The sequence below is a fragment of the Drosophila miranda genome, chromosome 3 (genome assembly GCF_003369915.1).
Source record: "Drosophila miranda strain MSH22 chromosome 3, D.miranda_PacBio2.1, whole genome shotgun sequence".
Lineage (NCBI taxonomy): Eukaryota > Metazoa > Arthropoda > Insecta > Diptera > Drosophilidae > Drosophila > Drosophila miranda.
In genome coordinates, this window is record NC_046676.1 from 5,873,055 (window position 1) to 5,889,038 (window position 15,984).

The 15,984-nt window shown below is 44.0% G+C and overlaps 2 protein-coding genes across 3 annotated transcripts; one reads left to right on the forward strand and one right to left on the reverse strand.

The window, feature by feature from the left end:
• The first annotated feature begins 3,089 nt into the window (after positions 1-3,089).
• On the forward strand, positions 3,090-4,645 carry LOC108157956. The gene is made up of 4 exons (XM_033391852.1): positions 3,090-3,367; positions 3,429-3,534; positions 4,143-4,291; positions 4,353-4,645. The coding sequence occupies exons 1-4, from the start codon at positions 3,116-3,118 to the stop codon at positions 4,461-4,463; spliced, it is 618 nt and encodes a 205-aa protein (XP_033247743.1). The 5' UTR covers positions 3,090-3,115; the 3' UTR covers positions 4,464-4,645.
• Positions 4,646-5,686: 1,041 nt separating this feature from the next.
• LOC117188326 (sorbitol dehydrogenase-like) lies at positions 5,687-7,162 on the reverse strand. Of its 2 annotated transcripts, none has more exons than XM_033391984.1 (6): positions 7,046-7,162; positions 6,950-6,983; positions 6,413-6,882; positions 6,172-6,355; positions 5,981-6,131; positions 5,687-5,920 (listed from the first exon to the last, which is right to left on the reverse strand). In XM_033391984.1, the coding sequence occupies exons 1-6, from the start codon at positions 7,097-7,099 to the stop codon at positions 5,737-5,739; spliced, it is 1,077 nt and encodes a 358-aa protein (XP_033247875.1). In that variant the 5' UTR covers positions 7,100-7,162; the 3' UTR covers positions 5,687-5,736. The 2 variants fall into 2 exon arrangements, with proteins under 2 accessions (XP_033247875.1, XP_033247874.1); XM_033391983.1 differs by having other exon boundaries at positions 5,981-6,102; positions 6,137-6,355.
• Positions 7,163-15,984: the final 8,822 nt, after the last annotated feature.

Below are 15,984 nucleotides of genomic sequence, written 5' to 3' on the forward strand. Positions count from 1 at the left end.
AATCTACAGCTTTATTGTTTTTGTGGGACGCATAGTTATTTAATTATCTTTATCATATTTTCATATTCAGGGACACAAATAATAAATTAAAACGCACCACGATATTTTTATCTGAAGAGATAAAGACTAGTCGTTATTTATTTTGAATTTCAAATTGCGATTTATCGATAACCCGATGTGCTTAGTGATGGCCTGAAACAACAGCTGAAAAGCTCCCGCAGAGCTTTTTACTGTTGTGAAATTCGCCGACATATATAAACGTAATATAAACGATCTCCGCATAGACTGCGGGACATAGTGGACATAGTGGACATAGTGGACATGCGATAAGCTGTATATCGATTACAATAATTCTACGATAATACTAATACTAAAAATACTAAAAAATATTACCGCGGTACTTTTGAATGTTTGATTTGAATGTTATATGTGAGGGTCAATCGAATTATTTAATTATTAATAATTATAATCAAATTTACCAAGAACCTTTCCAGCCTTTACAAATGTGAAATTGAATAAATGAAAATATTTCCATCTCTATGAATTTTTGGTGGTCCTGAAAAGGACCGATTTGTTGACGCATGGCAACGTCATCCAACGTCGACAGGGCCGGTTCCCGGTTTGGGAGTGATCCTTTTGACGACTCCAACGACAGTCGCCATGAACCGATGCGGTTGTCTCTCAAACTCCCGCCGATATGGAGGCACGACTTCCATATGTCGGACTATTCTGTGCACCTGGCTAGCAATCACCGACCCGCACAGCTCCAGGTTGGTGCTGTTCTGTTCAGCAGGGACAAGGTGGTGAACGGTGTCGTCCCGTGGTAGGAAACAACCCGTTCCACAAGGCGTTCAACCTGTGCCAGCTCCGTGATAGTCCGAGTCCGTAAGGTATTGTCGGGATCATAGGTGTACGTTTGGACCGGTGGATACACGGTGTCCTGCCAGTGCTCGGCTGAGAATTTCAGCTGATAGAGCTGCTCCAGCACCGTGTCCGTCACCTCGAACTTCTCCGCGAAAAGTTTGCGCAGGTGAACGACATCCCAGAGCACAGAGTACTCCTGGGCGGCGTTCGTCTTTGCGAGTATATTGGCGGGGCAGCCATCGCATATGATGCACATCAATCTCGGGCCATATCCTCGCCGACGAATGTTGTCGAGGACGAAGGACAAACCGGAGTCGATGGCATGGCTACCCAACACCTGAAACATGATGTTACTGCTCGGTAAGCTCAGTAGCAACTGGTAAGAATTCTTGCAAATTTCAGCTCTATATATACCAATTTCTCTATTCCTAACTGTTCTTCTTGACAATTTCTTTACTCCCTCATCCCTCTTGTAAAACTATATTACAAGTTTAACTTTTAGCTACCTATTTGGTAATAAATTTGGCAGTACAGTGGGTAGTACTGCCACCCCTAAGCGCCTTCCCCGGGGCGGTGGTGTTGCGCTGGGTTCAAATCCCTGTCGTGATGTAAAAATTTGTATTTTTTCTGTTATTATACCCGATACTCAAAATGAGTATTGGGGTATATTAGATTTGTGGTAAAAGTGGATGTGTGTAACGTCCAGAAGGAATCGTTTCCGACCCCATAAAGTATATATATTCTTGATCAGCATCAATAGCCGAGTCGATTGAGCCATGTCTGTCCGTCCGTCCGTCCGTCCGTCCGTCCGTCCGTCCGTCCGTCCCCTTCAGCGCCTAGTGCTCAAAGACTATAAGATCTAGAGCAACGATGTTTTGGATCCAGACTTCTGTGATATGTCACTGCTACAAAAATATTTCAAATCTTCGCCACGCCCACTTCCGCCCCCACAAAGAACGAAAATCTGTGGCATCCACATTTTTAAAGATACGATAAAACCAAAAACGCAGAATCGTAGAGGATGACTATATGTCTTAGAATGGTAGATCTCAACCAGATCGTATAATTATTATAGCCAGAATCAAGAAAACAATTTCATTCTTTCTCGCTCTGTCTCTCTCTAACACACAGGTTTCATGGTCGGTTTTGCCAATTGCAAAATATGAGGTCAAGGATCTCAGAACCTATAGGAGCCAGAGCAACCAAATTTGGTATCCACACTCCTGTGATATCGGACCTTGACCGTTTCGTGTCCAAATTTCGCCACACCCCCTTCCGCCCCCGCAAAGGACGAAAATCTGGGGCATCCACAAATCTCAGAGACTATTAAGGCTAAAGTAACCAAATTTGGTATCCGCACTTCTGTTAGATCTCACTATAAAACGTATATCTCAGAATTTCGCCCCACCCCCTTCCGCCCCCACAAAGAACGAAAATCTGTTGCATCCACAATATCATCATGCAAAATCATAGATAATGACTATATCTATCAGATTGCTGAATCTGGATCAGATCGGATCATTTTTGTAGCCAAAAGCAAGAAATCAATTTGCAGTGGCCACGCAGCGCCCGACGTCGCGCTCAGACTGATTTTCTGTCTCTCTCGCACGCACTCTTTGTCGTGTGGTTCAATATTAGCGGCGTCTGCCGCAGGAGAGCCATACTGACTTAGTATCGGGTATAACTGTAGAGTTGCGGTGTACGCAGCAACTCACAACGTTCCCCCTCGTTTTTATTTTTGGTTATTTCATTTTTTATTTATTATCTATTAATTTATTAATGTTTTCATATAATTTTATAAAATTATGAAATTGTAAAAATAGTAATAGTACACAACACTGGTTTTCGTGCTTTTGTCTTGCTCCTGTCTTACTTCGCATCCTCTTTTTACGATCTTGTCCGCTTTTTATCAGGCACACATACATATGTACATATGTATATGTCACTCATTTTCGAGCTTTTCTTTTGCTGTCTCTTTCCTTATCGTACTCCCGATCGCAGCAGCTTTTTACGGCGCACACATACATTTAAATCTGAGACTCACGCATTGGTTTTCTGACCGCCGTTGTCCTGTATGTGTGCAACGTATCATGTATATGTGCACATAACGGTGTCCCGGAGAGACGCTGTCTTTCATGCCATTCTTGGAAATAACTTGGAAAAGTGAAGTTAAGTGTGTGAAGAAATGTCTTCACAAATTTTTAATTTTCATTGCGTCCCCCAGAGCCAAAATATTGGATGGCCCGGATGGATGCCATCTACCGGTCTGGCCCCAACGTATGTGCCGAGCGCAGCCCTACCTCCACCTCCGGGCGTTGGAGCCGGACATATACCGTACGCCCAAACGTATGTGCCGCGCGCAGCTCCACCGGGAGCCGGTCTGCCATACCAACACCAGCTCGATCGGCAACATATAATCTACACTGCCCTGACTGTCAGTGAACAGTATGTTAACGACATGTTAAATTTCTGGAGTTCCGTTGTAAAGGAGCAGCAGGCGCAGGTAAGGATATCGGTGTTTATCGGGTTATTTGATCATGGAATGATCCTTCCTTTTCTCTCAGGCGCAGGCACAGCAGCAGCAACCACAGCCAACGCAACAGGCGGCACAGCCATTAGCTGAACAACAGCAGCCCCAAATCTCGGCCAAGATTGCAAGTCCTTTGCACCAGCCCGAAGTGGAGGCAGCAGAAGGACTGTTATCATTTATTCACTCCGCCTCTCATGGCAATGACAAAGTAAGTAATCTTTTGTCTTCACTTCATTGATCATTCAACCAACACTGACATCGCCGCATCACCAACAGCAGCAGCAGCATCTGACTGCCCCGCTGTCGGCCCGCAGTCACTTCCCATGGAAGGACGAGTCCCAGGCACAGGCAGAGGCACAGGCACAGGCAGAGGCACAGGCAGAGGCACAGGCTCAGGCACATGTGAGCTCCCCATCCCCATCTGAGATGCAACAGCATGAGCAACAAACGCCACAACAGCAACAGCAGACGCCGTTTGAAGCGGATCTCCAGGAGAGCGTAAACGCTTTAATAAAAGAAGAGGAGCAGCCTCTAGCTCCGCTCACACCGCTGTCGGAGGCTGAAGAGGAGCAGGGCACGGGTAGGCTAACAAATCCAGGAATTGTGGAGGTGCTGCAGTCCAGCTCTACGCTTCAAAAACTCTACAAAGAACTGCTAGCGCGGAAGAAGATAGGCCACAAGATGAACTCGAATGAGGTACGTCTACTATGCGACGGAGCTATCAATATGTACAGAAAGGAAGGACTTGAGCTGAGCTTCTCCCAATGTAAAGAGCTGGGCAGGCAGCTGTTGGAGCTGTGTCCTCACGAGGGGGACTTTTGGTGCCGGAAGGTGGGAAGTAATTGTATATACAATCGGATTCGTACCCTTAGCAGAACCGCGGAAAAAAGAGAACGGGTAAGTTCTAACTGTAACAACAAAATCGTAAAAATAATTAATGCAAATTTTTACCAAGCAGGATAACTTGAGGAAGCGAATCAAGCGTGAGGAAGCAAAACGTTCCTCTGCCACATCTGCCACGACCAGCCACTGGGATCCTGGGACATTGCAGGACACGCCGCTTTCGTAATTCCATTCCAGCTGACGTTCCAGGAAACGTTACGTTCCCGTTCACGTTTAGCATTTGAAATTTGAAATTTTCGCACTTCAAGGGGGCCCTTCAGCCTTTTGTAATCGTAAGCAAACCTTGATATTGGATCAAATCTAACTACGGCCAATAAAAGTCGCCTAATCAGATATTAAATAAAGAGTAAAGGGATGTGTTGTTTATAGAAAACTGTTTATTCTAATAATATATCTTATATATATATAATAATATTTACAATTTTTTTTAATGCGTTTCCAGTTGCCCAACCTGAAGGAACAATCTTCTGCTGAACAAAAACCACGACTATCTTTATAAAATCTACGAAAAATTATGACTAAACAAATCACAGGGGAATTTTGGTAGGGTAGGGGATAAAGAATAAGCGTATTATTATTTCTAGATTTTGAACCAGGAAATGTTGTGGTAAACGATTATTAGGTGTATGGGATAAAAACCTTAGTTCAGGTGCATAATAATTTTTGCAGAGCATTGATCTACACAGAGAGAAAAATGGCATAGTAAAAAGAAACACACCAATATTTAAATTAAATATTACAGTTTCAAATACTAAACATTATTGAAATTAAATAGAATTCACTGTGATTTAAATATAAATGCATTACAAATGTAATCTAAATATAAAATTCTTTAAATTACAAATATTATAAAAAAATGAAAAAATAAATAAATATATTTGTAGTCAATGAAATTTTTCTCACTAATTGCATCAAATAAAGGCATAAAATAAATGTGGTTAAAATTAGCCAATCTTGTAGAGAATTTATTCATCAATGGCCTACAATTATATTGGCGATCAATTTAGCCTGATCCCATCACCTCGGCGGCAGCGGCACTCTTCTACAAGTCGCCGTTTTACACGCCCTTGGGGTGGATCAGGTGAAACGGCAGATGGCCCACAACATGCGCAGCGATCATCTGTGATGATCATCAATAAGTCGCACAACTATTTGGGCGTGGTATTAAGGCGGTCAACTGTCATGGGGCCACAATATTCAGCACTTCACGTCTGGATGGCTGGGACTTTAAGATGCGCCCGAGACAGGACAGTACACGCGAATATCTGCGCTACATTGCCCAGAGCAGACAGCCAGAGTTGTTGGGCTACGATGCCAATGGCGAGCCCAAAGCACCCGAGGCGGCATTGGCTTACATTGAATGTCTATTTGCTGAAAGCAGTTGACGGATTACCATTGCCATAAAGTCTATGTTTATCTATAGATTCTAGTATGTATATTCAAGATTTAACTGGATTGTTGGCATCTCTGGGCTGGACGTGTATCATGACTTTGATAGCACCGCCATGGCCATAGCGGGAGGTCTCGAAGGCCTTCGCCGTCTCGGTTATGTCAAAGTGATGTGTTACCAGACGCTTGACATTCACTTTACCGGATGCCACCAGAGCCAGAGCGGCCGAGTAGCTGTAAGCGCATATTAAAACTCAATTTATAATGTTGAAAAAATGGCATCATAGCACTCACTCGTTGCAGTAGCGGAAGACGCCACGTATGTCGACCTCTCGTGACAGGGCATTGATCAAGGGCAGCTTGATCTCCGGTGCTCCCATACCCACAATAACGACAACACCGCCGGAACGTGTAGCCATCCACAGCAAAACCCTTTCATTGAGAGCTTACGAAGATTGCCAGCCGAGCACTGCTCTCTGCCCCACAACAGTCGACGGCCTTGTCAGGGGCCTCGCTCATGGTAGAATGGACTTTTTTGACAATATCCTCGGCACTCTGATTCCTATCCAGCAACAGGGTGTGGGTGGCGCCCAGCTCTTTGGCCACATCCAGACGCTGCTGCACCAAATCTGTGATCAAAATCTCAGAAGCTCCCAAGGCTTGAGCGGCCTAGGTGAGGGAAAATATTAAATACAAGTCCACTTAATGAAACTAATGGTGTCCTACCAGCAGAGTGACCAGACCGATTGGTCCGGCGCCCAGGATCAGGACCTTGGAGCCCAGACCAACTTCGGCCCGACGACAGGCGTGAACACCCACCGAGAGTGGTTCCAGGAGGGCGCCCTCCTCCATGCTGACATGATCCGGGAGTTTGAAGCAAAAGTCCGCCGCATGCTTGTAGAAGCGTGTAAGGTTGCCATCGTACGGGGGCGTGGCACAGAACACCATGTCGGCACAAAGGTTGTACTTTCCCTGCTTGCAGAGATCACAGTAGCGACAGGGAACGCCCGGTTCGATGGCTACACGATCTCCCACAGCCAAATGTTTTACGGACTTTCCCACCTTAGCCACTACGCCAGCAGCCTCATTTCCGATGATCATGGGCTTGGTCAGGACAAAGTCGCCTATGCGTCCAGCAGTGAGATAGTGCACATCGGAACCGCAGATCCCAACACTGTCCATGGCCAGAAGGACCTCTGCGGGGGCAACAAATAAAAGGACTTGATTATTGGGCGATCATTTCCAACCTAAATACTTGCATACCATCGCTGGCTATTTCCGGAATGGGACGTTGTTCCTGCCGGCAGTAAAGAAAATTCAATAATCTACGAGACTAGCCTTCCTCTGGATTCCTCTTACCAAACGCAAGTCCTCAATGCCATGAAGAACAGCAGTTAAGTTATCCGTTGCCATCTTTTCTGTAAATTTGTCGTCTCTGTTGCTGTCCCTCGTTCGACAGCACTCTGTGGTCTCTGATCTGATGGTGAATTGTGAACCGAACGAGGTATGCCGAGACATTTTACACTCTCCCCTGGCGCCGGCGTGCTGCTCAGAGAAGCAATTACCTTAGTTGCTCTACAGTCGTGTGCATACGAATAGCAACAGTTGACTAACCATTTTCTAGCAAGCATCTCTATAAAGATTAGTGCACAAAATGTGACTTGGTTCCGCGAATGTGACGTATCTTTAAAGATCAATTTTTATACCCGATACTCAAAATGAGTATTGGGGTATATTAGATTTGTGGTAAAAGTGGATGTGTGTAACGTCCAGAAGGTATCGTTTCCGACCCCATAAAGTATATATATTCTTGATCAGCATCAATAGCCGAGTCGATTGAGCCCTGTCTGTCTGTCCGTCTGTCCGTCCGTCCGTCCGTCCGTCCGTCCGTCCGTCCGTCCGTCCGTCCCCTTCAGCGCCTAGTGCTCAAAGACTATAAGATCTAGAGCAACGATGTTTTGGATCCAGACTTCTGTGATATGTCACTGCTACAAAAATATTTCAAATCTTCGCCACGCCCACTTCCGCCCCCACAAAGAACGAAAATCTGTGGCATCCACATTTTTAAAGATACGATAAAACCAAAAACGCAGAATCGTAGAGGATGACTATATGTTCTAGAGTGTAAGATCTCAACCAGATCGTATAATTATTATAGCCAGAATCAAGAAAACAATTTCATTCTTTCTCGCTCTGTCTCTCTCTAACACACAGGTTTCATGGTCGGCTTTGCCAATTGCAAAATATGAGTTCAAGGATCTCAGAACCTATAAGAGCCAGAGCAACCAAATTTGGTATCCACACTCCTGTGATATCGGACCTTGACCGTTTTGTGTCCAAATTTCGCCACACCCCCTTCCGCCCCCGCAAAGGACGAAAATCTGGGGCATCCACAAATCTCAGAGACTATTAAGGCTAGAGTAACCAAATTTGGTATCCGCACTTCTGTTAGATCTCACTAAAAAACGTATATCTCAGAATTTCGCCCCACCCCCTTCCGCCCCCACAAAGGACGAAAATCTGTTGCATCCACAATATTGCACATTCGAGAAAACTAAAAACGCAGAATCATAGATAATGACCATATCTATCAGATTGCTGAATCTGGATCAGATCAGATCATTTTTATAGCCAAAAGGAACAAATCAATTTCCACTGGCTACGCAGCGCCCGACGTCACGCTCAGACTGATTTTCTGTCTCTCTCGCACGCACTCCTTGTCGTGTCGTTTAATATTAGCGGCGTCTGCCGGAGGAGAGCCATACTGACTTAGTATCGGGTATAACTGTAGAGTTGCGGTCTCCGCAGCAACTCACAACGTTCCCCCTCGTTAAATTTAAAAATATCAGTATCAATTTTGACAATATTCTGAAATTTTTTAGCACCCTATTTAACTGTTTCCGATTGTCATTGCGCAGAAGCTTTTGTTAGTTTAGGCAGACTACAGGTAACATCCAGTAAAAGGTCCTGGAGTAAAGAACAGACTGCATCGGGGGGTATTTTTGATGCATTTTATGCAATATATTGTCGTGTCGTTTCCAGTTTAAAGTTTGGTAGATGTCTCGATCCGCCTCTACGTTTATTATATTGGTATATAACTGTATTGTATTTATTTACTCTGTCTCTCTTTCTTTCTCTCTCTTGAGGAAACCTGACAGCACAGCTGTCTTTGATTACCCGTTGATTGCTTGACATTCTACTAGGAAGCGGGTAGCGACTTCTCTCTCTCTCTCTCTGGCTCGCCCACTCTCACTGTTTTTGATATCCTTGCAGAGGGTATTATGATTTTGATGGGGATTTTAATATACCTTTTTCAAATGGGGAGGAAAAGGTCAATATTATTCTTCAAACAATAAATACTTCTTATAGCCTTCTGACATTAGACTTTGCTAATTGCAAAAATCAGAGATGGCCTTTAAGGGAAAACATGTGGTGAGAGCGAAAGATATATATGCCTCAGCTATGCTTTTCAGTTGAGCTGGTAGCGGAGCTGTGGCAGAGGTTCTATTTATAGATAATTAATACTCTATAATTATCGATTTTTATGCTATATAGATCAAATTTTGCTGACTGGCTGGGTGTGTAGCCAGTTCATGGACTGATAGCCGGGAGACCTGCCTGGAGGTGGCTACGAGCGTCTATATAATGTCATATGACTATCAGCTAAGTTCGCTGTCATATAAACGATGGATATGCTAGGGTATCAAAGCGCCGGGGCTGGTCAAAACACCTGGCATTGCTCCTTTGTGGAAGTGTACCTCTATTATGTCGTTTGATGATTGTGAAAATAATGCAAATAAAAACAACATCTGGTTTATTGGGTTTTGGCTTGCTAAATAGTTTTTATTGGCTTTATTTCTCCGGGGGCTAATATATTCATTTCAATAAGTATTTGTTTGATATTCGGGTTCCGTTTTTTACTTAACATATAGAATTTCAATTTTAAAAACGTTTACTTATATGTATGTATATTTATGCGTGTATACGTGTGCCGTTTACTATATATTCTTGTTTTTTTTGTATGTAGAAATAAAAAATTGTTTGCTTAAAACTAAGAAAAAGTTTCCATCACCTCAACTGCGCAGTTAATTTGTTTTGTTTCTGGTTTCTCTATTATTTGTAGGTGTGTGTTTTTTTTTTAAGATAAATGCATTGTTCTGTAAATGCAATGAGAGTTTATAAATATTTTAGATTTGGCTTTGAGTTTTTAAAGTAAAGAAATGCTGTATTTTATAGGGCTAGTGCCCCAGTTAACGGTTTTTTTCGGCCATAACCTTGCAAATTTTTCGGAAATAGATATGGATGGAATCCGATTACTACTAAAGGATATTACATATTGGGCGACAGACATTTTGTACTTTCCACGAGACGTCTACAAATTTTTTTAAGGAAATTGGCAAAATTTAACATTTTGGGTCGTTATATCTTCAATTATATCCACCCTATCGACACGAATCAAAAATCATGGGAAAGGTCGTAGTATTATCCTTTCAATTCATTAAATTTGTGGATTGGGGGGTTGCAGATGCCACCAAAAAAATTATGAAAGTGCGCATTTTTAAGGCATTTTTAGAATTTAAAAAGAGATTTTGGGGGTATTGCAAAATCTAAGTATAACAAAGTGATCTACCTATCCAGACCTAATTTATGTCTCGCGGAAAGTACATTCAAAGGTTTTAATTTTATCGCCCAGGGTAATCTTTCTATATCATTATAAAGATAATATATCGACTCTGTAATTATATTGTTTTTGTTCTTAAAATATGTAGTGCGCTTGTTGTAAGAAAAAAATTGTTTGCATCGACGTCTTAATTTTCCCTAAAATTATGCTACGCGAATAGGCTAAGTCTTCTGTTGGGTCCAAGAAAGCTAAGCTTTTAACACGCCATCTACTGGGTGCGCTTCGTCACCGTGGGCTGCCCATATTATTTTGTTTGGCTGACGTTTTAATCGGCCTCCTCCTCCCACTGTCATTTTGACAAATCGAAAAAGAAAAAGGGAAGAACGAGGGGATGAGGCCTTGATTTCCGGGAGAAGCAGCGGTCTCTCTCCTCGTGGTATCCGAACAGTACGGACGTACTTATCCAGCTCAAAAAAAAAAAAATTAATAAAAGGTAAAAATCAAATAAAAGTTCTTGGGAGACCAGCACGATCCGCCGGCCTTTCGGAAGAAAGACCCCATCCACCCAGACGAGAAACCAATCCCCGATCCACGGTGCAGAGGATGGTGCGAATTTTCTGACGATCGCCCCAAAGCGGGCCACCGTAGAGTTGGGAAGCTCCACCCAACGCCCCAACGCCCTCCGCCAACGCGGTCCACCGTAGAGTTGGGAAGCTCCACCTAAAGCCCCAACGCCATCCACCACAGCGAGCCCTTCAGCAGTTCCCGAGCTTCAGCGCCGACAGAGAGCGGCCCCTCAGCCGTTTCCGAGCTTTAGCGCCGGCAGCAGCGAGCTCTTCGCCGCCCCAACGCGAGCCGTCGCGACCGAGAGTGAGCCATCCAGCCACCGGGCCAAGAGCCTTAAACAAAAAGTGCCAAGTGATCTTCCTTGCCAGGAATAACCAGACCCGTCCAAGGAAAAAGAGACCCTGACCCGAATTTTTTTTGTCACCGTGCTTCGCCCTAACCTAAAAGCCAGATCATGACATGTGAAGGTTAAATGTATTAAATAAACCCCAACGGAACGGGCAGAACTCGTATGATGCTCTTGTGGCCCATTGTGCGTTTATTCCCAAAGAACTTATGTGCGCTTGTTAGGCCGTTGACCCCTTTGTGCATATAAAACGAAACCAGCTGCTTGGAGCTTTTTCCGTGCGCCCACACCTTGGTCTATGGATCAAGACCTACCCCAACGAATCTAAATAAACGAATAAATATTGAATAAAGTATAAAATATAGAAGTTAAAGATGGAATAATTTGATTTATGAACTATATATGCTCAAAAAAAAAAAAGCCCTAAACAAAAAGAAAAAGAAGATCAAGATAATCTGGTGTTAGCCGTGGTCATGCGTGTGCATGTGTGTGTGCTCTCTCTCTAAAACTTACAGGTATTCCCCTCGCCGAAAGATCTTTTGGACGTGGCCGGAACATGAAAGTACGTAAGTGAACAAACTCCCAGTTAACGTTTATAAACTTTTAACATAAAGAGACAAAAGAAAAAACCATACATGAGCCCGGTCGCCCGTAGTCTTTGATTTTTCCCTAAATTATGTTGGAGCTTTTTTTTTTTTTGTTGTAAAGAGGCCTTAAGCCCACGCAAAGCTCAAGAGCTTTGGAAGCTGTAAGCTTTAGCGCAGATCAGCGGCAGCAGGTGCTTCACACCTATGCGACGGTGATTAGTTACCCTTACTTCTGCATTAATACAAAAATACCGAAAATGAAGAAATCTTAAATTACAAAAGTTCCTACTTAAATATTCATTATTATTGTTATTATTCGTTAAATTATTCCCAGTACCCTACCACCTGTTTTTGAGATCATATATTTTATTCCTATTATTTAAAATTATTATTCCTATAGTTTTAATTCTCTTATTGCCCTAGCTTATACTCACCCCATAACTATATATCATTTTCCTTCTACCCATGTATTTAGCTTTAGGCACTATCGATAAAAATAAATATTGTTAAAGATTTGGAAATGAATTGTTAGAAGATTTTTGTTTAGGAGCCATGCAGGGATCGATGAGGGAGAGTGAGGTATGACCCCCGGCGAGAAAAGGGATCATCCATAAGCCATATTTTCTTCGGAATTAGGATGATCAAGGTTGGGAGGGCCATGGCTGTTGCATCCAACACCAGCACAGCTACCCGTCGGTTCGGATATGCAACGCGGAAGCCCACTTCCCTGTCCCCTTAATTCCTTTGTCCCTTCTAATTCCCCCAGCCTCCTCATCCTCCTTCCCCAACCCCCTAACACTAGTCATACGGTCATACGCAGGGTATCGCACGCGAAAAAAATAATAATAAGATAAGGTATCGACGCGAGCACGTATAGGAAAGGACCAGTATAGGAACCCCCCATACTACCGATCATACAGCCGGAGCCAGCGCGTGCACCAGTCCTGCCCGATACACCCCCGACCAGCTCGAGTGGCACCGCCACACACAACAATCGTTGTATGTGATATGCTACATTTATCTTATCTTGGCGCCCAACGTGGGGCCCGATCCGGCTTGCCCCATTTAAAGAAATAACTTGATCAAAAGTAACACCTGACTTTTATCCTTGCCAGACCGTTTTTTTTGTGGTTTTTTGCTCGTCTTTCCTCTGCAACTTATCCAGTGGATACTGTGGATCCGTGTAAGCTCATCATGGCCTACAGGGCCTAGTATCGTGCAGGGTATATTGGCGTGCAGTAGGTCCGATACACTGGAAGTGTTATAACTTATATTGGGTATAACTCCGTGGGTCGAGCTTAGCCTATCAACTAGTTGAAGATTGTTATAGGAGCTAAGCGAGAACACTACTGCAGGAAAGGAGAGCGCATTCCAAATCGTTTATGATGAAATTCTACGAAGATTGCCCCTAATTAACTGGGTTTTGGCTGTCCCGAGGAACCCCTGAGAAGATTACTGAGGTTGCAAGCCTCGGTAAGCCTAGGTGACATCGGACTCCCATACTACCTGATGATTAGTGGAACTAATCCAGCACCTTTCTCAGCCCCAATACTTCTGATCTGACCTTTTAGATTTCGCTGGATGAGGGATTATTTATCCTGCCACGGATTAACTTGTGAGGCAGATTTCAGTTATAAGTAGATTACCCTATTCCTGTCCCTTCCCTACCCGAAAACAATGCAATCCGCTTTACTCTATTCCTACCCAAAAAACGATTGCATGGCTCCTAAACTGTTTTGATATCTACATATCTATTGACTGTGACTTTTTTTTGTATTATTTTTTTTGCATTTGCTATATATATCTAATATATTCATACTTGGTGGTGCCCAAACCGAAATGGTGGTGTCTCGTAGTACGGAGAATTTAGCCCTCTCAGAAGACACGGGGAAACATTGCCAAATTTGCTCCGAAGTAATCGTTTACCAGATACAACTATTGTCGGCCAGTTGTGGGCACACCTTCCACAGAGTGTGCTTCACCGCTAAAAGTGGTAACAAACGGAAGTGTCCCACTTGTCAGCAAGACCTGAACATCACATCGGCCTCAGCTGAGAATCTTAGTCCCATTGGTCCGTCTACGTCTAGAGCACGAATGCCATCTGTTACTCAGTCCCTTCAGACTAGAAGTCCAAGCAAAAGAGTTGAAGCGTTAAGCCCTCTTGAGATGGCTAACTCAGAGAATGCCAACAGGTCTCCAATCTCCGTCGACCCTCAACAGAATCAGGCCACTATGGCGGAAACTATACAGCAGTCCATAGTGGACGCGATTAGAGTAGCTATGGTAGAGCAAACCCGAATTTTGGCGACCAGCATGGCTGATCAAACTAACCGGCTAGTTCGAGCCATTTCCGATGGACTTCAAAGTACGGCATCTGTACCCTCCCCGAACATAAATGCAGCTCGGATGCAACCGGTAGCAGAACTAGAACAGCAAACGATCGAGCAACTTTTTCGGCTGTCCACTAGTGAACAGGTACCAGTGCCGGGGATTAATCAATCGGGAAATAGTTCGTCACCCTCGAATTTGGGGCAAACCCGTAATGTTGGCTCAGGAGTTTCCACAGGTTCCTCCGCTTCATCCCTTCGGGCAGATCGTGTTAGCCAGATAATGTCTAATTGGAAACTGCGGTTTACGGGAAAGGCTGGTATGTCGATTGAGGACTTCATTTACCGTATTGAAGCACTTACAAAGCAAACTTTGGACGGTAACTTTGAAATAACAGCTCGATACGCCAGTAACCTCTTTGATGGAAGCGCCAGCGAGTGGTTTTGGCGGTATCATAAAAGTGTCCCTGAAGTCCGTTGGGCAGATCTATGCCTAGCCTTGCGTGGCCAATTTAAAGACGATAGAACAGATAGGAATATCAGAACAGAGATCGAATTAAGGAAACAGCGACCAAACGAGTCCTTTGATGATTTTTATGGCGTAATTGCCGCATTGGCAGACAAACTGTCTGAGCCCATGTCTGAGGCAGCCTTGGTTGAGACACTGCGAGCAAACCTTTTGGCTGAGATACAGCATGAAATTTTATATGAGTCGGCTGCGACGGTGAAATCCTTACGTCACCTGGTCCGAACGCGAGAAATATTCATGCAGTCCGTAGCTAAAACCAAGCCTCCCCTGGCGGCCCCCCGAACTTTACCACGCCGCCAAGTCAATGCTATATTAGACGAATCTATTGCCCCAGATAGTGAAGAAGTAGGTGAAGAAGAAGATCTGGAAGTATCAGCCGTAGAGTTCGTCTGTTGGAATTGCGGTGGCAAAGGCCATCGATACCAAGAGTGCATGGCCGAACGTAGGGTATTTTGCTATGGTTGTGGCAGGGCCGATACTTATAAGCCTAGTTGCAGGAAGTGCAACCCCCACACGGCAAAAAACTCGTTGTCGCGTGCACCGCCGAAAAGTGCACGCAAACAACTGGTCAACCAAGCGACCAATACCGAGTGATCAATTCTTCTCCTTCCACTGACCTTATTATACCAGACGTGTCAAACAGCGTATACGCTGACCACCTTGCTAGCCCTCCAAATCGATCCCAGCGCCGAAGAAGCGATTTTAAGAAACATTGCAAACTTGAGAAAAGACTGCTCTTAGCTTCTGTAGTTGGAAAACCAAATGATTTACGACCCCATGCTCAGATTATGCTTTTTGGTAAACCAGTCATAGGACTAATGGATACTGGAGCTTCAGTTAGCTGCATAGGGGGAAGTTGCGCGTCCGACGTTATTCGGAATAAAGTCCAATATAAGCCGCTGTCCCTAAAAGTTAGAACTGCCGACGGAAAGAGCCAAAGTATAGTCGGCAAAATTTCCGCAAAAGTCACGTATGGAGGGGAATCCAAGGAACTTTGTTTTTATATTGTACCTTCCTTGACGGGTAATCTCTATTTAGGAATCGATTTTTGGACGGCTTTTGAACTTTTACCGTTGCACTTGATGACACAAAATTTGCGTATTGAAACCTTAGAAGACCCCACAATGAGGGCGCTTCTGCCTTCACAGCAAGTATTACTACAGGAGGTAATAGCTCTCTTCCCATCTTACTCAAAGCAAGGTCTAGGAAAGACCTCTGTAATCACTCACACGATAGAGGTAGCCGACGCAAAGCCCATTAAACAACGCCACTATGCGGTGTCACCGGCAACGGAGAAGCTAATGTACGAGGAATTAGACCG

What these genes read in the sequence shown, in the direction of transcription:
- LOC108157956 (XM_033391852.1), top strand. Translation starts at nt 3,116, where the DNA reads ATGCCATCTACCGGTCTGGCCCCAACGTATGTGCCGAGCGCAGCCCTA. An exon ending in GATTGCAAGTCCTTTGCACC is followed by an intron (nt 3,535 to 4,142) that starts AGCCCGAAGTGG and finishes AGGAAGGACTTG; the next exon opens with AGCTGAGCTTCTCCCAATGT. An exon ending in CCGCGGAAAAAAGAGAACGG is followed by an intron (nt 4,292 to 4,352) that starts GTAAGTTCTAAC and finishes TTTACCAAGCAG; the next exon opens with GATAACTTGAGGAAGCGAAT.
- LOC117188326 (XM_033391983.1), bottom strand. Translation starts at nt 7,099, where the DNA reads ATGGCAACGGATAACTTAACTGCTGTTCTTCATGGCATTGAGGACTTG. An exon ending in GCATTGAGGACTTGCGTTTG is followed by an intron (nt 6,984 to 7,045) that starts GTAAGAGGAATC and finishes TACTGCCGGCAG; the next exon opens with GAACAACGTCCCATTCCGGA. An exon ending in TCCGGAAATAGCCAGCGATG is followed by an intron (nt 6,883 to 6,949) that starts GTATGCAAGTAT and finishes TTGCCCCCGCAG; the next exon opens with AGGTCCTTCTGGCCATGGAC.